Genomic DNA, 26,135 nt, shown 5'->3' with positions numbered 1-26,135 from the left:
GAATCAGGAAGGCAGTTTCCTGTATCAGGACCTCCTGTGACCAGTAGCTCTTGAAAGACTTTATAGCCCTATAACACAACTGAACAGAACAAACCGAAATGGTGGTCTGGAACTCAAGAGCAAGAGAGTTCTGAGGTTATTTATTGCCTCATTAATTATACAGTGACCCTGGTTAGGCTATATGAAGCAATCCTACTGAGAAAAAAATATAAACATACACTATATACAGTATGTAAGTAATATATAATATATATTATATGTTTACGTGTTCCACAGTAGGTCTATGTTTCTCAGAAATTAATATTCATTGGGTTATAGAAGTGTTTTAGCAGCCCTGAACCACAGATGAAAAACATATTCAACGGGTTTATATGATTTAACTCATGTTTAACACATTCATTTTCTTGGATGACAGTAGCGTTGCACTGTCAATATATAATGTTTTATTTCACTTAATTATTTTACTTTATGTTTTATATACACGAGCCGAGCAGCTTGAATGAATAAACCAGTACCTAGGAACCTTTTATTCCCGCGGAGACGTGTTCTACACGGACTCGCGAGGAGGCTGTGAATGTGCAACAGCAAAACACTTCCACACTTTTCCACATGTCCACCGCTCCCAGTGGCTGTCATTGCACATGAACAAAACTGAAATCTTGAATATCTAGTGCTTTTGTTTCACTCCATCCTTTCAGAGCCGAACTATGACTAAAGAAAATGTACAAGGGTGAGAATACAATCTCATTGTTTTCTGCGGATGTGTAATATTCGTGGTCAGTTTATTCATTAGCGTGCCTTGCTGCTAGCTGAGTCTGATAGAGTTTCAGATGATTGCATCAGCAGTTTAGAGATCTTTAAATATGACAGCTGAACAGTGGCTCTATATACTAACACTTGGAGTTAAACAACTGTTCACATATACTAAATTACTTTTGCAACAGTTTTTACTTTAATGTGTGAATAAAATAAAATATTAGGTATCCATAGTGGAGACATTTGCAATGCAATGCAGTTAATAAACCGAGTTAGTGTGGAGGAATTTTATGCCGTAAAAGAAAACATTTGACATGGATAAGCAGTGCTTATGATGTACTAGTTGCAGATAGTTAGCAGTTTTTAATAATTAAGGTAATGTCTGTTAATGGCGTAATCAAAAACACAGTTTGATGATAATGATTTGCTTCTCAAGGAACAATTATTGTCATTATTAATTTTTTTTTTTCAGGATTTTATGATAAATAGAAACTACAAAGAAAAACATTTCCAGTAATTGATGTCGAAAAAATAATCTCATGAAAATGAATTGATCATTAAAATTGATCAGATAAAATAGACCATTATAATAATAGTTATTTTAATAGTAGACCTACTTTTCAAAAACCGAAGTGAAAGTAACTTTTCAAACACAATGTGAAAGTAAGAAAGATTCGTTTTGATCTCAGAAATTCATTACATTGATTGTTTTCGTGTTAGTTATTAGCAGATGAATTATTAAATTGTAATTTCTATAATCATGCTATGCTGTGCCCAAAGCAGTGTTATGTGAACAATACTGTCTATGGTTTAATATATAAACCACAATTTGATGAGTCAACAGATGTGTTCTGGAGTGGTGTGGAGGGCTGAATGCTCAACCCTTATATTCATAGCCCTGCTCTGCTCCAGGCCTTGTGTTTCTGTGTAAATACATAACCTCGAAAGAATCTGGCACAGGCCTTTAATTATCGGCAGCCTTCTCATTCTCTTCTATCTGCCCCAGTGCTTCCAATTTCCTGTGAGCAGAAATTGCAGCGATGCTTTGGGGGACCGTCATCCGTGAATTCCCTTGAAAACTGCTCCGTGATGTGCATATCTTCACTGTGGCCCTTTATGTCCTCTGTTGCCGTTACGTGCAAATGCATAATGCAGAGGGGGTAGTGGAGTTGTTTATTGCCCACTTTTGGCACGGTTGAGGCCTCAGCGGTGCCTGCGGCTGGACCGTTGTTGTCTTGGCCATGGTAGTGCTGGGTAAGAATTTTTTACCGATCCATTGTGTTTTAACTTCTGTAGGTCTGTGCACAGGCACTTGATCCTGTGTTGGTGCCTGAGGGCTGCCATATGGTTACCTGCCCGGATTCTGCTGTTTTTGGAGGTTCTTTGTAGATCAGTGAGGGATAAAGGCCAAGACTGAGTCACAGTTTCTCTGTTTGTTCTGTTGTTGTTTGGAGTAATCAGTGTTAATTCTGTTAATGTCTTGAGGTAGAGTTGGTTTTGTTCTGCTCATGTTGTTGGCCACCTGTTACTCTTTGGGTTTCAGGTTAAATGGTGCCATTCATATCTTTAGAGCAAGAGACCAGAATTTAAATTTAGCAAATGAGTGATTTGTAATGGGTGTATTTAAAACAGTTGGTCAGTCCTGTTAATCGGAGACCATGTGTTATATAATGAGAGTTTAAAATGTTAATGGAGCTCACAGATGCATGCCATTTCCTTTAACCTCTGCCCTGTGATCAGTTTACATATTGTTGGGGTTTCTGTGTAATTGTGTTTGTTTTAAATAACTGTTGTACTGCTTGGTAATTCATCTCAGCCATCTTTTTTTCCATCTAAGTAAGCTTGTTTCCTGTCATATCATTATATAGAGGAAATCATTAAGAGTCTGTTTTTTAACTGCCAATTCTTACATAGAGCAGCAGATTTGCCAATGTCACGTAATTTACTAATAGGCTAGTAAATTAAATTCAAGAATTTTTTTTTTTCCCTGAGTAATACATATCATCAGTTTTGTCTGTAATGGATGTATTAAAAAGTCTGTACGATTTCTATAAGACGACCAAGGCTGCTATGAATACCATTATGAAATATTTTAGTAAATTAAGATATCTATTTTCTTTTTTAATTAGTGCTGTAGTGATTAATCGCGATTAATCGGATCCAAAATAAAAGTATTTGTTTGCATAATATGTGTGTGTGTCTGTGTGTGGGTGTGTGCTGTGTATATCACGTATATATAAGCAGACACAAATGCTTGAATCTATTTAAGAAAAATGTATTGTATACACATTATATGAATATAAACGTATACATGTAACAATTTTCAAAATATAAACTGTATGTGTGTATATTTATATATACATAATAAATATACACCACACACACATATATTTTGCAAACAAAAACTTTTATTTTGAATCCGATTAATCACTACAGCACTAATTTTAATTTATTTTATAATAGAGATTTATTCCTGTGATGGCAAAGCTGAATTTGTCATTGTCCCATGATTCTTCAGAAATCATTCCAATGATGATTTGCTGTTGAAGCAACGTTTCTTATTATTATCAATGCTGGGAACAGCTGTACTGCGTAATGTTTTTAGGAAAATAGTCATAATTTGTTTTAGGGTTTTTTAATGAACCGAAAGATCAAAAGAATATAATTTATTTGAAATATAATTTTTTAATTACATTATTTTAACTTGCTGAATAAAAGTAATGATTTCTTAATATATATATATATATATATATATATATATATATATATATATATATATATATATATATATATATATATATATATATATATATCTGGTAATTATTCAGTACTATCTGACACACTTACCATGCTACCAATACAGCCTCTTTTTAATGACCGTGTCAGTTACTAATTGCACTTGTGGTCATGTGAGCAAATATGGACTGAAAAACTGCCGTTGACAGTTTATGGAACTCAACTGAATTCACATAATTTAAAAGTGAACTGAAATCACTATTTGCATTATCGATCGTTACTCACTTCCATGTTCTCATTCCCATTCTTTACTGTTAAATCAGTTATGTCTGTTTCTACAGCATGAGACAAGATGTACAATATTACACATGTGCTACTGTAGACAGACATCACTCTTCCTGTGCTGCTATAACTGGACTACCGAAACCACAGGAGCACAAACAAGCAGACATTACTGATGAAAGTCTAATTTAGCCTCTGTTGTTGTTTTTGGGCATGTTGAAACAATAGATGAAAGACGCAACAACTTAAAAGCCAGCGGGATGCTGTGCCTATGTGTGTAAGCCGAGGTTGGAATGCTTTCCCCCATCTTTCAGAAAAGCTTCCCGGAAGGAAATGAGATGGAAGTTTGACAGAGCTGTTTTTATGGTGTCTTCCTGTTGTAGAGCCGGTGAGGATGAGCAGCAGGCCCAGTCGAAGAAAGCCCTGAAGAAACAGCAGAAGGAAGCAGAGAAAGCTGCAAAGAAGGCAGAGAAGCAGGCCAAGCTGGTGAGTGTGTGCCAGGAGACGCAGACCCTGCCTGCTGTGCTGCCCATGGCCCACCGCTGCCGTATGGAGGGGTTGTCATTGTTTTACTATTCCTGTGATTACAAATCTGTGTACGTGCCTGAACAAAGGGACATTTGTGCATCCAGAAAAATGACAGTTATTTGCAGAAGTTTTGTGAAAAGCATACTCTCCCTGGAAAAGTCAGAATATATTATTATATATAACTTTATATATATAAAATAATAAAATAGTAATAAAAACATATACTATAATAATAAAGTGAATAATGAAAACAGTTCAATAATATCCATGTTCAAATATTTTACTTAAAGTCTTAAGGAGTTTTTTTTTTTTGTGAGTGATTCAGAGACGAGAGACATGAGCAGAACAAATGAATAAAGTCATTATTACTTATATTGACATGCTGATTTGAGTAAATTACAAGGAATGCAATTCTATTTTACCTAGAAAAGTCGATTCTAGCACTCTACTGTACTTGCAGACATCAGTAAGTGTTTGAATTTGTATCATTCAAGATTCAAGATTCAAACAACTTTATTTATCCCCATAGGGCAATTCAGTTTTAGCCTACCAGTCGTATTAACAAGACAAAAGACAACACTTACTCAAGCATTCAGAAACACTGTCAATGATATCATATTGCTTTTGGGCACCAGAACGAGCAACAAATACACAGGCCACAATACTTAGTCTGAGCAGCGATCAACATTTGAGTAAATAAATAAATAATAAATAATAGAACAGAGGTTTACGATGCCTGGCACCTATCTAGTTGGGCTAAAATAAAAATCGGCTATCAAAAGCTGATGGCAGAGATTGTATTTGTATTTTGGTAAGATTTTAAAGTGATATTTCAGTGCTTGCCTTTCTCCAGAATAATCAGTATGTGTTTAATGTTTGTGTTAGCTGATTTCCCTCTGCCGTTGAAGTTTTATTGAAATCAGTTCTCTCTTTGATTCAGGCCGCAGAGCAGCAGGAAGCTGATGAGGATGTAAGTATTTACTGCTATCTGTCCAAATTCACATTTTCTGTCTGTTATTAGCCATATCAAGTGCTGAAGAAATAAAAAAAATATATATATATATAATGATTTTTATCTTCTTAGTGTTACAAATATATTACGAATATATATTTTGGAAAGATTTTTATGTTTTATTTTTTTAATTTACTGATCACATTTTGCTTGCAGTTACAATGAATGGGGACTGGATTCTTTTTTAATTATTATTATTTTTTTAAGTAAAGGTTACAAATAAATGTAAATCATTCACTGAATATCTTGACAACCCAGGCAATGTCTATTTGAAGAACATTTTTTTTTAAAATATTTATCAATGAATTGGTTGATCTAGTTCACAAAACAGTCTCAAGATTTGCTTAACTCCATTGATGATCCATGATCCAGTCACAAGGTTCTCAAATGAACAGCTTACTGGAACGGATGATTATCAGTTATAAACTTAATGAATTTTCAGCGTACTAATGTATTTAGTTTTTTTTTTTTTAAACTAAATGTTGCTCAAATGGACTTTTATGATTTAAGGCTTTGAGGTTTAAGTCCCATTCAAACACTACTTTGGTGTCACACAGAATAAAGTAATGTAACTAATGGGTGAATAAATGATGACAGAATGAACAGATTTCTTCTTTTTTGCTGAACCGTTCCTTTAAGATTCATTACCATTCCTATCATCTTCTCTTCTCCACCCAGGATTTTGCCAAGGATCGCTATGGGATCTCTCCTATGGTCCAATCCCAGCAGAAACTGGGTCAGTGTCCTTCTCAGTATTTAAGTGGAGATTTAGGAGGGCATCTCGCTCCCACAAGATGAATATAGACAGGTTTCCAAGGGCAAAATCTGCTGTAGAATGATGATTAGGAATGTCTTTGAGCTTAAGAGATAATCTAATTCTGTCGGGATCTCCCTGGCGTCCCCTTTAGCTCTCCCTGATGTTCCTCCCCTCGCTGTCACACATAATGGTCTTGAATAACTGTACGAGATAAATCTCGGATGAGGAATTAGGGTGACACTACTCCCGACTGTCCGGCTCGAGTATTTAAGCTCTGCTGCTACAGAACAAAGTCGTCTCCCACCAGCATTCCTCTCGGGCAGAGATAGACGAAGCTTTCATGTGGGTGGATTCCGGTTTCAGCCAAAGGCCCTGAGCACTTTAACTGTAGCTGAGCGGGGCTGCCCCGTCTCTGCTGCCTCACAATAAAGTCATAATGTGAGTCAGCGAAGGCAGGGTGACACTGTATTTGTCAAAATGGAGAATAATTCACATGATGGTCACCTTTCAGACGGGGCTTGTTATGTTTCATATTTATTAGCCCTCCTCCTGGTGGCTTTGTAATCCGAGTGCATGTCTTTGTGGAGATCTGTGTACAAGGGGGGAGGCCTGTCGTCTTTGATGTCTTCTCTCTGAGACACTCTCTCTCTCTTTCTCTTCTGGATGGAGGCAGACAGGGCGTTGGTGCGTGTCCAGGACCTGACACCCGAGAAGGCAGAGCAGCAGATCTGGGTGCGCGCCAGAATTCACACCAGCAGAGCTAAAGGTAAACGCCTTCTCACTATTACACAAGCTCATCTGCTGCTGGAAGTGTTGCTCAATTCATTTCAACAGGTGGAAGCTGCTATTACCAAAGCTCAAGTGTTTCTTATTTGACATGCAAGCTTTAGTATTGCATTAATAAACACTCAAGTGACAGTTCCTTTAGCTCAAACAGCAGCAGAACATGTGTTTGGCATCAAGATCATGAGTTTAATTTTAAGAGAACGCAAGAACCGATAGAAATGTACATTCATTAAAAATGCAATGGACGTTGATTTAGATAAAAACATCTGCTAAATGCTTCAGTTTAGATATAAATAACAGACATTATCATAATTATGCATTAGATATTTTGGAAGACATTAAAGTGATTTCTCCCCTTGCATTTCAAATCAGATTATTTTTTTTTTAAGTGAATTAAAAATTTAAATGGAAATATTTGTACTTTGATCAGTATAAGGCTGCTTAGTTTGGAAGTGACCTTTGAATTAGTTGTTCTTCATGCATTGGTAGACTACTGATAATAGCCAGTGGACATTTTTACGTGCATTGAATTTCATCTAATTTTGCTAACTAGACCTACTTTTGCTGCACTTGGCAAAATGTGCATGTGAATATGGTTTCCCAGAACGTATATGCACAGTATGATGTCAGCTAGACTTTATTTTATCTAGATTTATTTTCTTATGTTCTTTATAACACGTGATGCACATTTATAATATAATATAATATAATATAATATAATATAATATAATATAATATAATATAATATAATATAATATAATATAATATAATATAATATTTCCTGTTTTTCAGTCCTGTAATTTAGCATACCTGTGGTTAATGGAGGTGATGAGGACCATGCGAGATATGGGTGCCCTCAACATGTGCCTTATCTCCAGTTTTTTTATTTGGATGAATTGCAATGACGCTGAAAGCTTATGAAAATAGTGGCCATTTCCACTACAGAACTGTCAAACACTCCTCGTGGCTGCATTTTATTAGTAGTACTAAATGACGTCAATAGAAACTGTTTGGTTGAATCCTCAGCCTTAATGAAACTTTGTGGCTTCCCCTGTCTGTCCCACACAATCCAAGTCTGAAGGGCCCACACGTACACATCTGCTTTAAGAGTGCCGTAATGAATAAACCATGGCTATATCACTAGTTTCCTTCCACTACGACTTCCATGTCAAGGATTCTTTAACCTCCAGCTTCCTTCATTCTGTCAGTGTGCTTTGGGCTGAAGGATGTCCTTCAGCACAACAACATCCTGATTTGCTCTGCGATGAAGGGTCTGTTTTTAACTACCACCTCTGAACACTGAGGGGGACTTCAAAGAGTCTGGGTGGCCTCTGATCTTGACCTGATCCGTGTCAGGTTTACACAAATCTGAGTTTGTTCACTTTCAAGGTGTCTGATTAGCAGTTTGTTGACAAGTCAAAACTACACGTGTTGTGTCTTTCAAAGAGACGTCCAGCCTGTTGATGGCTGATTGGTACCAGTATATGTGGTGCTCTTTTATTTAACTCTTTTGACTAGAGCTGGACAAGCATGCTCTACTTTGATATCAAATCTAAATCCTTGTTCGGTAGAGATTTAAATAAGTAAATGTCTTTAGAAATTGGTTCAAATTTATTGTTGATTCACTCAGATTTTTCACAGGTTTTGTGATCAGACACCATCTATTATGAATTGCCAGTGATGTAAAGGTTACTTTGGAAATGGAATAGGTTAAAGATTACAGGTTTCTCTATTTAAATTGTAATAATTAGGTTCTGTTATCAGAAACCATTTTAGATTGGATCTATTTGGTTGTGAATTAGGCACAAAAACTGTTTAACGCTGTGCATGGGTTTGGCACCAAGATCTTGAGTTTGATTATAAGAGAACAATAGAGAATTGATAGAAAGGTATATACATAAAAAATGCAAGGTAAATTCATTTAGATAAAAACATCTGCTAAATGCTTCAATTTAAATATAAATAACGGACATTATCATATTTATGCATTAGAATATTTAGCAAAACATTAAAGTGAAACATTAAAATGGCATTAACGTGCATATTATAATGTGATATATTTCAGATTGGGATCTATTTGGTTGTGAAGTAGGCACATTATTGCTAAGATACATTTCTATTTTATTAATGGTGCTGATATTGTTCTCAGACTTTGAACAATCTATAACTAGTACTGTTTATTCTACTACTTCATTCTACTCTATTCTATTCTATTCTATTCTATTCTATTCTATTAAAATGTATTATTAAATGATTCATTTCTTTAGAAAATATCACTCCACCCAAACTTTTGAACTTTATAGTATAATAAGTTATATCATTGTTCTTTTTGTCTTGGGCAGTAAGTACCCATCTTTGTAAGGTTTGCTTTGGTATGTGTTTTTTTTCTCTCTAGGGAAACAGTGCTTCTTGGTCCTGCGTCACCAGCAGTTTACCGTGCAGGCCTTGCTCGCCGTGGGAGATCGAGCAAGCAAGCAGATGGTCAAGTTTGCAGCTAAGTGAGTATAGGCCATGTTTCCTGTCAAACAATTGTGGGAAAAGTGAAGTCCTGGCAACTCGTTCCATTTTAACGTGTTAAGTGGCGATCGATAAAGTTTCACCTCAGAACAAAAGCTCCATTTTTGCAGTCGGATACAGCTTTCCCTCAACACCGTAATGGGTCGTTCCCTTTAAAACAACAAACAGTAGACACATCAGAGAGACATGTCTGCTTAAGAGTATGGCTTCAATGAATGATTATGGGTTTGGGGTCAAATAGAGGGTTGTGGGACAACAGACAAACATTAGCTCCCAAATACAAAACTGAAAACTTTTATTTCATACAATGTGCCATATTAGTTGCTATTTATAGGGCCCTATGAAATCTGTTTTTTAACGCTCTAAGGAAACTGTACTGAACCAAAATAATAACATTTCTTGGTTATATTTTGTTATTTTATTATTTTACTACTTTATGAAGCTAAAAAATTAGGATTTCCACACTTATTTCAATACAGAAAATATTTTGTAAGCCACAGATGGTAAAAATTACCTATCATTTATTTTTTCAAGCTACCTGAAATAATATTAAACCTTTTTTCTTTTATTGATGTTTTGTGACTTTTTCTCATTTATCATCATGGATATGCATGCAAAGTTTCAATATGCTGTTTTTTTTTTTACATATACACGCAAAATTAAAATTACATGTGTGATGTCCGTAGGTCAGTTTGACCCTCATAGACAGCCATTCAAAAGAAACTGTACAGACACAAAATAAAAATATAAATATTTCATGTATGTCAGGCATCAGCTCCAGTTCTAAAGTGTAAGTGTATCTAAAAGTGCACTAAACCTTACCAAACACACTTCGAAAAGCTAAATCATGGTGTTCAAAATTAATGGCAAATGACAAACCTGAGCTACCCAAAGAGATTCTGAACATGGAGGGCAGAAACGTGCATCTGGAGTCAGACCCACAGAAAATAAAGGAGTGAACACAGATGATAGGGAAAAAAAAAAAATGGAAGAGATGTGAGGTGTGCCCATTCATGTGCAACAGCAAAACCAGCACCATGTGTGTGAAGTGCAAGAAATTCATATGCCAAAATCACACAATTGCTGTGTGCTCATCATGTCAAAAGTAAATTCATTACTTTATGAATTGAGTTTACAAAACAGCCAACTGAAGAAAATAAATATTTTCATTATACAGCTACATTTAATTGTTCAGTTATGATGTTCTAAGAAACAAAAAAAAACAACAAAAAAAAATGTATATGCAAAACAAGTCAGCATACTGTTTATTTTGAAATTTTGTCAAAACAAAATATCTTTAAAAATGGTTAAAAAACATTTTCATTAAATCATACCTTCAGATATATTTTTGGGGGACTATTTGACAAATGTTGATAATAAAAGTTTTCAGTTTGTACCTGAATCTTTGTTGTTTTTCATAGTGTGATTTTTGAGGAATTGTATTGAATCCAATTAGGGTCAATTTGACCCGCTCCATAAAGGGCGTACACAGAAATCGAACAGTGCACAAGGGTTAAATTAAATGTTATTAATCAAAAAGCATCTCTAATTAATTAAAATCAGGAACTTATATATTTTCACATCAGTTTATTAAAAGTTTAACAAAAATTACATGTTTAGAATACATTCTGTACATTCTGCTAAACCATAATAATACATTTCTGGCAAATACTTGTCTTTAAAGTAAACCAGACTTTTATTTTGACGGGTTGCCTTGAATACCTTTACAGTTCTGTGTATGTGATATGACGCTAGTTTTACTCAAATCAAACGGTCAAATGCACATGAAGACATTCTCAGAACAATTCTGGAGATGTTCCTCATGTGTTCACGTTGTTATTTAGAGAGACCGCAGACGCTGAAATCACCGCGAGCGTCACGCGCGCTTCCATGCGTGTAATAGACGAAACCGTGTTCCTGCACCATTCATTAACAGAGACACGCAGAACATGCAGGATTCATATTTAAATCGATTTTTCCGGATTAATATTTACAGATACTTGTCCGTATCGTGATTTGATTAATATGTAATTACCTACTTTTTATTAATTCATTCAAAATTTGCCAAATTCTGTGACATTCCACGTTAAACTGTAAATTCCATTTTTATGGCTGGATTCTGGGATTCTGTCATCACGGAAATCATAGGGCCCTATATTTAGTTTCTAATTATCGATTCTGTCTGGATGTATGGAAATGTGTGTGTTTGAACATTTACATGATTTCATTCTGTTGCATTCTTGCTTGAAATGTTTCATCAGATAGTAAGCTTTCACAACTGTTTGATAGACCAGGCTTGTTCACTTTGTTTTCAAGTCCTCTTCCATTCTTTTAAGAGGGTCAAAGGGTTTTCTGCTTGACTTTGTTAACATCCTCTGTTTGCTCATGCAGCATTGAATGGCTAAACTCTATTCACATTATCAGTCATGAATTAGGAAGGGTGTTGTGGTCTGGGGAGTTCCTTTTCAGTTCCTTACGCTGTTGATCTTGTTTCCCATCGCTTGCAGTTGAATATAATTGTTCTTGACTCAAATGGTCCTGGTTGATAGCTGTGCACTTGGTTATTTCTTATCTAACTGAAGGATTTCACCTCAGCAGAAATCTTAGATGAGCGCTTCCCCACATTCGCAGATCACTGAAACAGATTTTGTGTTCTGCAGAGAAACTTCCTCTCTTTGTATTACCTAAATGTGGAGTAAAATAACAGTTAAGTTAGAGAGTTTCAGTTAGAGGATGTTTAACACACCCAACTACTATCAAGTTCTATCAAGTTCATAGTTAATGTATTTATCTTTTAAGCTATATCTATTTTTAGAGTTCTTGAATTGTCTAAAATAATGGTGTTGTATTTTAAAATAATGCACACCTGTATTAGGTGCATTACTCTAGAATGCACAGTTCTCCGCGTCTACCTTGAAGCACACATTTCATACAAACATGATTCATTATTCAGGTTTTTTGGGAAATTTCTGGAAAATATCATGAATGTTTGAATACTTCAGGATGAAGATTAAAACCATTAAAGAATAAAGTACTTAAAGTCATCGCTGATGTATGTTTCAGTCAGAACTCATTTCACACGGCAGGATTTTGAATCACTGACAGTTCTAGATATTTAGCAAGCCAAATATTTCACGGGTGATGCCGACGTATCGGCAATTCTCTCAAATTGTGTCTTTGATAATGTACACTGCGTGGTTGTCACTCATGTGAATGAGCACCGGTTTGCCTCTAATTTCGGGCATTTGTTGGCAATTCCGCAAAAAGTGTTGGCGAATGAAAATCAAATCAGCATTACTTTTAAATTTGATTGGATGTCGTAGATTATTATTATATTTTATTTTGCTGTCCTTTTTTAAAAGCAGTGAACTAATGCATTACAATGAGTTTCACTATTTTTAATGCATTATGAAAGTAGTTTTAATGCATTAATTATGTCTCATAATGCACCTTAAAAAGGCATTGTAAAATTCATAAATAATTGTAACTACAGTTAATACATTATAACACTTTTGTAAGATATTTGCAGTAAAATATCCAAAAACCACTAGGCTAGTGTTATATATTTTGTCCATAACGACCAACAAGATTAGTATTATGGGGCATACAGGTCAAACGTGTGGCATCGTGTCTCTAGACCCGCGCGAGGATGCGTCTGATCCATAGTCTGATCGTGTCTTTGCATCGACTTTGTATGTTATCTACTTGCGCAAATTGTTGAACTCGCGTTTGAAAATTGTGACATCAAGCACAACATTTATAAAAACTTTACCTCATCCGTTAAATCCTTGATTTATATTTCCGTCTGATGGCCGTCAGCGGCTGGGTAGAAGACAACAAATCCCATCATTCCACACTCCTTCTTAGCGTCATCAAACCACGCGATTGTTATTGTTTTGGTAGTGCGCCCTCTTGTGGCAGGTCATACAACCTGTACCTTTAATCTTTAATCAATTTCTCTCAAATAAATTATAGTGAGTTTTACCATGTTTAAGGGTTATTTTCACATCCTTTTACCATGGTAGAATCCCAGTATCATTAAAGATTTTAATACACATTTGTATTTATTGAAATTGATCTCAAAGCTTTTTTTTACATCACTTCACATCCTGTTCATGCCATATCCTTTCATAATAAGGTTAATTAAGAAGTGCTTCATGAACATAGTGTGCTTCAGACCCAGATTAGAGTTTTTGTGTGCCACCTTGCTACTTCAAACCTATACAGAGACATTCCAGACACATTTTAGAGCACAGCTCCCCCTAGCTGATGGTCAGTGGGTCAGTGGATGTGTAGTCTTCATCGCTGAAGCTTGTTGAAAATCAGATGTTGTGTTACAAAGCACATGTACACAATCAAAGGGCAGGTCAAACACACTCGCTCCCTGTTTAATCCTTTCTTTATATCCAATACACAAGCACTAATGCAGAGCCCATCATGGGCGGCTTAGTGTTCAGTAGCTAGACTTAATCAGGACTTATGAAGAGCAGCGTGTCTGTATGGAGATTGTTAGCAGAACTGATCCCAGAGCGATGTGGCCGCTCTCTGAGCAGCAGCTGGCAGGGACTGGTGCATCTCATTCTCTCTCTCTCTCTGGTCTCTCATTACTCCTTTGTAATGACTGGAGCTGAAGGGTGCAATCGCAATTTGTGCCGTCTGTTTTTGTAGCAGACAGTTGGCCGTCATCTTAACGTTTGACCTTAGAGAGGTGACATGGCTTAGTCTTGCCAATCTAATATTATTTCACTAAAAGGAGTAGGTCATCCAAAATGAAAATTCTGTCATCAGTTACTCACCCTCATGTCGTTCCAAACCCAATTGGCTTCATTTTATTTTTCCACAGATCGAGAATGATAGTTCAAAGTGACCATGTCTGTCAAGCTGTAAAAATATAGATTCAAATATCCATCAGAAGTTTCTCATTTTATGTTCCACTGAAAATTAATGTGGAATGACTAGAGGTTAAGTAAATGACTGGATTCAAATATTTAGGTAGACCTTTCACTTACTGCTAATGTTTTTGCAGTATTTGTGGTGGTGAGAAACTTATGGCCTTTCAAAATTGTAAAAAAAAAAAAAAAAAAACGTTTATAAAAGTGTAAATATTTCATCAGAGTGAAAGCAGTGTGGTTTGTCTTCACAACAGCAATCTGTTTGTTCTAATTGTAAAAGCAGAACTTGTGTGTACCATGTGATAGAGATCGTTGGAAACAAAGTTAAATTGCAAAGGCGCTGTTGCTTAACAGTATAATCTCACGAGTTTCCATGAAGTTGTTCTGCAGTTTCTGTTTCAGACTTGCTATTCTGAATGTTGTTTAAAAAAAAAACACCTCAATTTTGTTCTAAAGTGAAACTTCAAAAAACGTTTGTTTTAGATCATTATCACCCATGTCTTATAAATCCACACACTGCACATTTTTTGTGTATTTTAGTTCAAACTTATGTTTCGTTTTTTTGTGGAGTGACTAATTATGATTAATCATAATTAGATTAATTATAATTAATCTCATCCAAATAAGTTTTTGTTTGCATAATATATGTCTACTGTGTATATTTATTATGTGTGTATATAAAAACACACACACACAAGATATATGTATTTTGAAAATATTTACATCTATATACATGTATATATTTATATTCTTATATTTTATATTATATATAAATATATTTAATTATCTTTCTCTTAAATATATACATGCCTGTGTTTGTATTTATATATACATATTAAATATGCACAGTATACACACACATTATGTAAACAAAAACTTTTATTTTGGATGCACAAGCAAGGACACATTAAATTGACCAAAAATGGCAGTAAAGACTTTGACATTGTTACTAAATAATCGGATTCAAATAAAGGCTGTTGTTTGGAATTTTTTGGAATGTTTAATATTCATCAAAGGAATCCTGAAATATGTATCATGGTTAACACATGATAAACAACAGTTTTCAATATTGATAATAAGAAGTGTTTCTTCCCTCATCCTCATGCTGTATTTTTCTGTTTACAGCCTCACGAAGGAGAGCATCATTGATGTGGAGGCCGTGGTGAAGAAGGTGGAGCAGAAGATCGAGAGCTGTTCCCAGCAGGATGTGGAGCTTCATGTGGAGAGGGTGGAGATCTGAGATTCATCTCTTTTATTTGACTGAGAGAGCATTAGGGGCTTTATATCTATCCCCACAAGAAGCCAGTGGAATTTGTTTTGGTCTTATATGTACTTTAACCAATGAATGGTACCAAACCTGTTTGCAGGTACAATTCAACTGTAGTAACATGCTGTCAATTCTCTCCAGAATTGATATATGACCATCATTTCCTGACCGTCATATTGTTTTAGACTTGTATGACTTAGGTTCTTATGTGGAACAAAAAAGGAGCAGTTTTGCAGAATGTTTATGAGCTGCTTTAGTTCATGCAGTGAAAGTGGAGGGGACCAGAGACAACCGAGTTCACTGTTTCACATTCATTGTATGGAAAAAAACAGCTTGGACATTCTGCTAGCCGGCAGCTTTTGTTTTGCATCTAATAATAACCTAAACTCTTGTTCCCTATTCTGTGTGTTGGTCTCAGATCTTTGTGATCAGCCAGTCTGAGGCCCGACTTCCCCTTCAGCTGGAAGATGCTGTCAGGCCAGAGGGAGAAGGAGACGAGGTGAGAAACTTGTGGGTTATGAGAGAAGAGCAAACCACAAATGAAAGCTTAAAATGTTAAACCGATCCCTCAGTTCATTGTTAGGATAATTTACCGTCAAAGTTCTCTTAGACAAGTTGAGATTATTTTAGGTTTTTTTTTCTGTTAGGAATGGAATAAAACCATACTACACAGTATACACACAGAATAGTATGCATTAAAGGGATAGTTCACCCAAAAAATAGTAATTCTGTCATCATTTACTCAACCTCAAGGTCTAACCTCAAGTCAGGTTAGACATTAAAGCAGCTTCATTCATGTTGTTTTAAGGGGCTATACAAATAAAAATAAACTTCACATTAAACAGTAGTAAGCTACATCGTTGAGAACATTACATTATGATAAATTGTATTCTATACGATGTAACTTGTTGTGTATTTCTCATAGCAAATGCATCATGTCATCAGGCATACCATACATGCAGAAAATTGACATACTTTACACAGTATACACTTTGCACACTACAGAAATGGCAGAACATGGCTTCTGTCTTTGCTAGTCTTTCTTGACGTCAGACAACTAATGGTGGTGCAGTGTTTATATAGTAAGAAGAAACCCGCTGCAGTTGCTATCCAGGTGTTCTTTGCAGTGATTCCACGATGTCAGTCAGACAGAGCATCTGCCGCCTCATTACGCTTGTGTCTTATCAGTCGGTCGGAGGATGAGCAGGCTGTTGATCAGTCTTCAGCTACTACAGGCTTTATGAAGGAAACGGAACTCTTAGAGCTCAGGGGCTTTGGGGTCTCTGCGAGAGAAATCATTTGAATCTAGATTCATTTCTTTAAAAAATATATATTCCGCACTTTTGGGTAGTGGTGTATGTAATACCTGTATAATTTCCAGTTTGTAGTAAACTTTTGTGATCGGCACAGCCCTGTTTTCTTTTTGTAAATGTTCTTTTGCTGGCAGAAAACAAAAAACATATTAAGCCATGATCGAATAATTTATTGTAGGTTTGGAATGACATGACATTTTGGACCAATCCGATTTATTTGTTAGCTATCAACAGAATTATTTTGTGAGTAATCGTGACCTTTTCTGTTTTTCTTTCAGGAGGGAAGAGCCACTGTCAATCAGGACACTAGACTGGACAACAGAGTTATCGATCTGAGGGTGAGTCGGTATCCATCTCTCGTGGATTTCATTCAGGGTGAATTATCTGTCCAGAGCTCAGGATTTGGTTGGTTAGCATTGTCCTGTAAATAGTCATGTGACATTTATGTCTCAGGTGATTGGCCCTGTGCCAGTCAAGCAAATGCCAATAGACCTAAGTCAGGTTAGTTGCCTTATTGAATGTAACAGTGATACAAATGAGGCTGTGAGGAATAGACTTGCTGTATATACAATGGCACGCAGTGAATGAAAGTCATCAGTCATCAGTGGATTCAGCCAATCGTGCAGCCGCTGTGACCGTACATTGTTGGCATACATCACAGTGATGTGGCGTTGGTGCCATCTCGATTTGTAGATTACTTTAGAAATCGCATGCACTGCTTCAAGTCAGATGCCAGTCAGCCTGCACAAGACCACATGAAGTTAAACACACCTATTTGGATGAATGGGAGAGTTAATGGATAGCTTGCTTCAGTTTCTACTGTATAGACCTCCTCGCTCTGTCCTCCTAAACTTCCTGATATTGTGCAGCATGAAAAAAGCGATAAGGTTCTGAATTAAAGGAGAATCCCCAATGAGTGTATTGTTCAGATTTATGAAGCCCTGATGTGGTTGTGGGACTCGAGCGCTGCGATTGGCCGCCTGTTCTTTGTGAGAGCACCTGTTTCTGAGACAATGTGTCAGTGCGAACAGACCTGGCCTGCCTCACACATTTTCATTTTAGCGAACAGTAAAGCAATAAACAGTTTCCAGCGGTTGCAGGCTTAGCTTTGTCAGAATGAAAGACCTCCGTGTCACGCATCCACACACACACACACACACACACACACACACAAACACACACACACCTCACCAAATGTGATTGAAATCTGGCAGTGCTATAGGACTGCCACAGCGCACCTTGCTCTGAGACAGCGGCCTGTTTTTGACAACTTCCAGAAAGTGAAGGCAGAAATCTGAGATTGTGAGGTGGGGGAGTCAAACCACAGGACAACAGCTTTTTGTGCCTCTTCGCTTTTCACTGTAGCCTTGTGAACACTAGAGTGACGCACACAGCTCCTTTCTGAGAGCTGTGAGTGAGAAATGTGTGAGGACGCCAACTGAAACCTGCATGTCTACACACTCCACTGATAGCAGCTTTGCATATTAACTGTACAACCACTCAGCGTCACAGACAAGTCACTTAATGTCCCCGCAGTGCTCCCCCGGCGCTGTGTTATCACGATCTGCACTAAGAATATAAACAGTGTCTAATCTGTTGACTTCTTGATATTTATTAGCATGTCAATAAGAGGAAGTACTATTGTCCTGTTTAAATTGCATTTACTGCATTATGGTCATACATTATCACACTAACAGTCATTAAAAAAAAAAAACATTTACGTCCATGACCTTTGCATGTTTATATGTAGTCTAAACTTATAGATGCATTCAGCTATATTTAGTTACTAGACATTTGCTTTCAGTGAGTGCAGTCTTTAAGGATTCCTTTTTTAAAAGTACTCAAATTCATTGGTCAAAAGTTGTAGGAACTAATTTAAAAGTTGTAAGTCACTAATGATAATATGGATTTTTTGGGGGTCATTCTCCCCCCCCCTCACCGAAACCGAAGCTGTCTACCTTGACGTGTAAGTTTTCTAAAAGGAAGTCAGCAGATTTATACTGCCTTCTAAGATATGCTTTTATGACACATTTTATATTTTGCAAAGAGGCCAATACCAGAATGCGTTGTGACAAGCTCAGGGGAAACAAATAATTCAGTCATAAATAAACAGTACCATTCAAACGTTTGGGGATCGATAGATAGATCACAATATTGCTGTTTTGCTGTATTTTTTGATCAAATAAATGTGACCTTAATGAAAAATCGTACTGACCCCAAAATTCTTGTGTATTTACTTTCAATACTGAAAACGGAATAGTTCCATCGAATTAATAATAACCTATTTTAACCGATTATCTAAGTCTGCTATTTATTTTTAGTGTTTATTATGTTCATTTCAAACCAGAGTCACTTCATTCGGTAACTATCTTGATTAAAACCCTGTACAGTAGGTGCAATTCTTATCTCCTTGATGACCAGAAACTCTAAACTGTTTTTCAGGACTGCATGTCAATATTAGATTTAAATGCAGCAATAAAATCTGATAATAATAGTATTATAAATGTAGCCTCTTTATATCAAATCATGCAGAAACAGTTGTTTTGATACCAGTCCAGTTTATACACATGCATGTTGTAGATCTGTCTGCAGAGTTGCTGTTTATCAAATCAGTCTATTTCATTAGAGTAATAGAAGGTGGCTGTCTATATAAGCAGTGCACTGCAAGACTGCTCACTAGCTTTTGGAACAGCACAATTTATATGTTATTTACAGGTCTAAAATCCCCCTAAGGAGAGTGGAGGTTTGTAATGTGGTTATAAAACTACAAACACGGAACCAGAGTAGATCTAATTACCTTAAATCTCCACAGAAATAGTAATGTTGTTCTATCACAGTGAATTCTTGTCTGCAAAAGTGAGTCTGTCCTAACTGAATCAAACCCAATAAACGAGATCCTTGAAATATTGATATAGAAGCTGTTTGTTTCTCTAGGATTCATGCGAGCTCTCTCATGAAGAAAGAGGAAACGTGGCCCGTATCACGGGTCATCAGGGAGTCATCTGATTCATGGGAAATTCAGGCTGAGAAAGCTTTTTTGTTTGAGACCTGAGGATTCAGGAGGTTTGATTGTTGCTGAAGATTGATTTTGCAAGCACTCTGTCCCTTTGGTCCTGTGAAGAGGACCTCATTTATTTGTATCTCTGACAGAAATGACCCGAATATATTCAGTTGCCAGAGAGATTTTATTAGAACATAATAAAAACAGGGCCTTTTGAGATCTAGCATTATGGTTTCTCCAAAACTCCAACAGAATTACTTACAAAACCTTCACAGAGCGAAGCTGAGGTTTCGAGGTGTTACTCTGCATTAAAAGAGAAGTTGCTCCCTAGTTACACCCAAACAAACAGGTTACGTAACATGTTTACTAACCCATGCGTCTTCCTTCCCAGACCACCACCAGCCAGGCCATCTTCAGGCTGCAGTCGGGCGTATGTCAGCTCTTTAGAGACACGCTTATCAACAAGGGCTTCGTGGAGATCCAGACCCCCAAAATCATCTCTGGTACGGCCTTCTCCAACTGCACTTCATCGCTCTCCTTTTGTTCACATCTCTCTGCATACCTTTAAAGAAACGTCAGAGGAGTTCGCTAGTCATTTACTCACAAGCTCTTATGTTTTCAAAGACGCTAAAAAGTCATATGTGGTGACCAGATAAAGCAACAAGCACAGATAATATCACGATGGAAGCACTTCACTACAAATTGGTTAAATTATGATCATGATCTGTTTTCAACATGTCTTATCAAAACAAAACAAATCAACTTTTCTACTGGTGTCATAAAAACCGGGCTGAACATTCAGTTTTGTGCTGAATTCTAAATTATAAATGGCATAATTCATCCATGCATGTTTAATTTTTCAGCTTTCATCTTCAGGAGAAACTACAGACTTTTGTCTGTTGGCGTGTACCAGACTTCTCCAACCATTTAGTCGGTTTAAACCCATCTGACTGTTAACTCACAGTAATCTAATAATCCATTTCATTTGAATGTACATCACAATCTAGAAGAAAAGATGTGTGGCTACTTCATCCTCACAGAACGTTTGAGATGACACGAGGCTATGTTCACACCGGAGTATCTGTATTCATGAGTGCAGACGGAGCAGCACAGGTCTTATCTCTGTCCTCGCGCACTGAGCCTTCTGAATGATTTCCTGCTCACGCTGTCCAACTTAGTTTATTGTTCCTTCTTTGCACCTTCAGTCTCTAAAAATTTCAATTTCAAGGATTGATACTTTTTCATTTTCGGAGGTGAAAAAAAAAGAGAGACGGCGACACTGTCAAAACACTGGCTGAAGAAAAAGTGGTGTTTATTAAGGAGATATGTCTCCAGTCAGTGATAGGATGCCATGTTAGCACTCTGGAGATGGTGGGTACACCAAGAGCTATCGGATCTGCTGGGATTCATGAGCACAGCTGTCTTTGTGAAGAGTTGACTCGACTCAAAACTCTGCAAATTGATTGCTTTCTCACCTCCTGAAAAATATCAAAGTTTCCACAAAAATATTAAAGAGCACAACTGTTTTCAACATTGATAATAGGTAATAATTAGAATGGTTTCTGAAGGATCATGTGCTAATGAAGACTAGTGCTGAAAATGTAGCTTTCATTTTCCATGGAAGACTGATTTTCCTCAAAAGGTAAAGAGAGATAATTGTGAGAAAGTTTAAAATAAGACAAGCAAATTGAGATATAAAGTTGCATTGTAAATTATATGTTTTTAATTAAATATATTAAGTTATACTCTGAGGCAGGAAGGAGCTTTCATTTTAGTCGTATAATCAAACTTTATTTGTATAATGAAAGAATAATGACTGGAGGGAATGTAAAATAAATTATTTTTTAATAACAAAAAAAAAAAAAAGCTATTACTTAAAAAATCTAATACAAAACAAATACACACACACACAGACAGACAAACAACAACACATTGTATTAATTTTAGTTCATGTATTTATGTTACTACTTTAGTTTGCCTAATACTGTTTCTTTTTCCTGAATGATTGCTTGTTGATCAGGATGCTGTCTCACGAGTTGATGGAAGTCGAGCGCAAAAATGATGTGGCTCAACTATTTCAACCTCCTCTTAAATATGATGCTTTTTTAGTCCACCAATGATTTCAAAGACTAGAGATTACGTCAGTAAAGGTCTTGGTGGTGTTACAACACTTTCTCTCAGCAAAACCCCCCGCTGTGTTTGTGTGGTTCTGCTGTTAAGGAAAACTGTTACTTTCATTTCCTCTGTAGCCCGACCAACCAATCCGAAAAAGCCTCGATGACGCATTTCGAATTTAAACTTTGCCGCCTTTGTCACGATCTACCACCCACAACAGATCAACAGTATGTTCTTTCAGTAAAACCGCGTGACATCCGGTGCCCACACCCAGCTCTACGTGGCCTACAGAAGAACATCATGTTCTTATGATGACCACAGTTACCTTGAGAATCATCAGCACTTCTCTGTCCTTACATCTGCGACACAAAATACTACCTCTGATCTCAGTGCATATGTCTTTGTGTATTGTTCACAGCTGCCAGCGAGGGTGGAGCAAATGTCTTCACCGTCTCCTACTTTAAAACCAGTGCATACCTGGCCCAGTCCCCTCAGCTGTACAAGCAGATGTGCATTTGTGCTGACTTTGACAAAGTCTTCTGTGTCGGACCAGGTAAAGCATAAAAATGCACCTTCTGTCTCTTCCCCTCCCTTTTATATGCTGTTCCCATCCACAGGTCATCTCTAAGGTGGATAGCAAGCAATCCAGAAGACCTAGAGAGAGTCATATACTGTAGACTGTGGCCTTAAAAGCATCTGGCCCTTGTATCAGTGGAGGTCACCTTCACCAGTATCTGTCTCCTCCCTGCCAGTATCCAGATCAGGACATACTGCAGGATAAATAGACGAGTTGCACTCTTCTTGGTGCATTTGGCAGGCACAGAAATCCCTCATGTGCAGCGCACTGAATAGAGCGAGAATATCAAACACTTTGAGCAGAGCCGTGGGACGCAAGACTGCAGAAAAATACAGCTCATCAGGGACCTCTGCTGATGGGACGTCACAGTGCAGAAATGTTCAAAACAAGTGCAGCACTCTGATCCTGGGCAAGACATTAATGATGATCCTGTTGTTTGACACTGAAATTTGAAATGTATATACTGGAGAGTTGATTCATATTTTAAACAAGCTTTATTTTTTTAATTTAGCTTAACTTTTAGCTTTCCTGTTTTGTTTTTACTCACTTGCATACTTACATTTATTTTATTTCAGTTAGTTGTCAATGCTTAATTTTACGTTTTCCATCTAATACTTATATTTATTTTATTTCTGCTTTATTTAAATAAAAAAAAAAACATTTAAACACTGTAACTCAATTAGAATTAGACCTCTGTTATTTATTTCATGATGGGAAATTTCCGTCAGATGTGAACAATAGTAATGTTTTTCAAATGAATCGCCCAGTGGTTTCATTTTAATACTCGGGTCACGATGAATGTGAATCTCTTGACAGTGCTAATGTTTCTCCTAGTGTTCAGGGCCGAGGACTCCAACACTCATCGCCATCTGACCGAGTTTGTGGGGCTGGATATTGAAATGGCTTTCAATTACCATTACCATGAGGTCATTGACTCCATTACTGACACCATGGTCCAGATCTTTAAGGGACTACGTGACCGGTAAGAGATCTGACTCCTTCAACATGGCTTTAAACTGGCGCATAATTTAATTTGAATCTATTTTCTTTTAATAAGAACCAAATCCCCTGAGAATAAAGTCCAGAGAGTTTCCCTTGGTAGTTTCTTCATGTGAAATAAACGCAGACACATTCATGTGATTTATAATAATAAGGCTATACACTGCCATCTAGTGCTCACGTTAATATTGCAAGTGTTTTACTGTTTCCTACAAATGGAAATCTGACCCAGGATTCTCATTATGTGTAATTCATTAATGATTTATTCAGTAATCACTAACAACTTGACCAGCATTGAGAGAGAAAAATAACCTTTGCCCTCTAATGGTGTAGAAAATAGTGTTTGGAAGATGAGACTGAGGGAGCCTTGAGAATCACTTTAGAAACTTTATTTGAAGCCTTCGATTGAATTTTGGGCCCACATTTCATGCAAATCTCCGTTCTAGCTACATATTCTCTCTCATCGTGTGTCTGTGATGTGGATGCACTCCAGGTTCCAGACAGAGATCCAGACGGTGAATAAGCAGTACCCCAGTGAGCCGTTCAAGTTCCTGGAGCCCACGCTGAGACTGGAGTATAAGGAGGCAGTGGCCATGCTCAAAGCTGCTGGGGTGGAAATGGGGGATGAAGAAGATTTGAGGTCGGCGTGGCTTTCTTTGATAGAATTTCCCACATTGCACACACAGGAAATCTGTAACACATTTTAAAATAGATCTGCAATCTTTTTTTTTTTTTTCTCAGCACACCTAATGAAAAGCTGCTAGGTCGTCTTGTGAAAGAGAAGGTAAAATATATTTTAAACATAAATAATACACTACTGTTCAAAAGTTTGTGCTCTGAAATATTTTTTTAATGTTTTTTAAAGAAGGCTCTTATGTCATTTTATTTTATAAAAAATGCAACAAATATTAAAAAAATGTTTTAAATGGAATTTATTCCTGTGATGGCAAAGCTGAATTTTCAGCATCATTACTCCAGTCTTCAGTGTCACAGGATCCTTCAGAAATCATTCTAATATGCTGATTTGCTACTCAAAAAACATGTTATTAATAATGCTCTCAAGCTCCCTCTTTAGTCCACCCAGATAATTTTTGGAAACTACAAAAAATAGATCATTCTAAAATCAGTTTGTGACACCTTTGTTTGTTTAAGGTCTGAGAAAGCTGAAAATGACCTTGTAAATTTAAAATGATCCACGTTTTTAGCTCCAGAAATATTGAACCCAGGACAAATATGTTTGTACACATGAGTGGAATATGGCACATATAAATGAAACACATCTTTGTGTTTATTTTAGTATGACACTGACTTCTATGTGCTGGACAAATACCCCTTGGCGGTAAGACCGTTCTACACAATGCCTGACCCCAACAACACGGTAAGTGTTTAGAAGCCTATAGATCTAAATCCTTGACTTTTTATTCAGACGCCACATGGTTCATAACAAACACTACATGTTGTTCCTGCAGAAATACTCCAATTCATATGACATGTTCATGAGAGGAGAGGAGATCCTGTCTGGAGCTCAGAGAGTCCACGACGCCCAGCTGCTCACTGAAAGAGCAATGCACCACGGCATCGGTAACTAGCATCCGTGGTCTGATAAGTGATGCTCCAATGAACAGGAATACACAGAATGTGGAGTGATTATAATGCATTTGAATGACAGCAGTTTTATAATTCATCCTTATGGTAAATATTGGCTACTCTAAAGTATGTTTGGTCATAGATGATCAATTTTTTGCTCTGTGTTACAGACTTGGAGAAGATCAAGGCCTACATTGACTCGTTCCGTTATGGAGCTCCTCCTCATGCTGGCGGTGGCATAGGTAACACACATTTATTTACATCTTAAAAAAAAAAAATTCTATTCTACAGACTAATTATTGTTTTAAGGTTTTTGGTCATTTAAGGCAAGGGCATTTATATTCTGTACTTTTGAATTTAACTTTCAAGTTGTAAGAGCATTAAGTGGCTTAACTGTTGGTAATAATGTTTCTTGAACACCCAATCATATTAGATTGGTTTCTGAAGAATCATATGACTGGAAATCCTAAAATAAAGTTCCTAAAATATTCAGTTTCAGTGTTCTCCTTTAAAAAAATATCTATTGGACTAGTGTGTTAAATGTCTTCCATCTCTTAGGTCTGGAGAGAGTGACCATGCTTTATCTCGGCCTACATAATGTACGTCAGACCTCCATGTTCCCTCGTGACCCCAAACGCCTGACCCCATAAAGATTAAAGCAGCCAGTCGGCTTCTCGTCTCCCGTCCCGCCTGAAGCAGTAGAACCTCTCGGACACCCAGCCCTCATGCCAGGATGTAGAAGTGCCATGATGATTAACCGACACACATTCAGCCACTTTTATAATACTTCTCACCAGACACAACATTACGGATGTTAGATCAAACTAAAGTACTTTGAAGGGAATCAGTGTGAACTGCTATATAATACAGCTGATATCGTGACATGTATTACTAAAACCACACTGTACATGTAGGTGTTTTTCTACTGATGATGTTCCTTGACACAAAGATTTTGAGAATTCTAACAAATCATTTAAACAGTACATGCAAAATAAATTAACTAAATGGTA

General features: G+C 36.8%; 1 protein-coding gene across 1 annotated transcript; it reads left to right on the top strand.

The window, feature by feature from the left end:
• Positions 1-573: 573 nt before the first annotated feature.
• On the top strand, positions 574-26,135 carry LOC113108761 (aspartate--tRNA ligase, cytoplasmic-like). The gene is made up of 18 exons (XM_026272054.1): positions 574-730; positions 4,158-4,260; positions 5,243-5,272; positions 5,993-6,050; positions 6,745-6,837; positions 9,253-9,355; positions 15,392-15,494; positions 15,952-16,032; positions 17,125-17,184; positions 20,239-20,350; positions 22,381-22,515; positions 23,374-23,521; positions 24,032-24,178; positions 24,280-24,322; positions 24,836-24,916; positions 25,008-25,119; positions 25,296-25,367; positions 25,684-26,135. Exons 1-18 carry the CDS (start codon positions 708-710, stop codon positions 25,773-25,775), a joined length of 1,596 nt encoding a protein of 531 aa, XP_026127839.1. The 5' UTR covers positions 574-707; the 3' UTR covers positions 25,776-26,135.

The sequence above is a fragment of the Carassius auratus genome, chromosome 9 (assembly GCF_003368295.1).
Source record: "Carassius auratus strain Wakin chromosome 9, ASM336829v1, whole genome shotgun sequence".
Taxonomy (NCBI): domain Eukaryota; kingdom Metazoa; phylum Chordata; class Actinopteri; order Cypriniformes; family Cyprinidae; genus Carassius; species Carassius auratus.
Note: the sequence above shows the minus strand (reverse complement) of the source record. Positions and strands in the feature narration are given on the sequence as shown.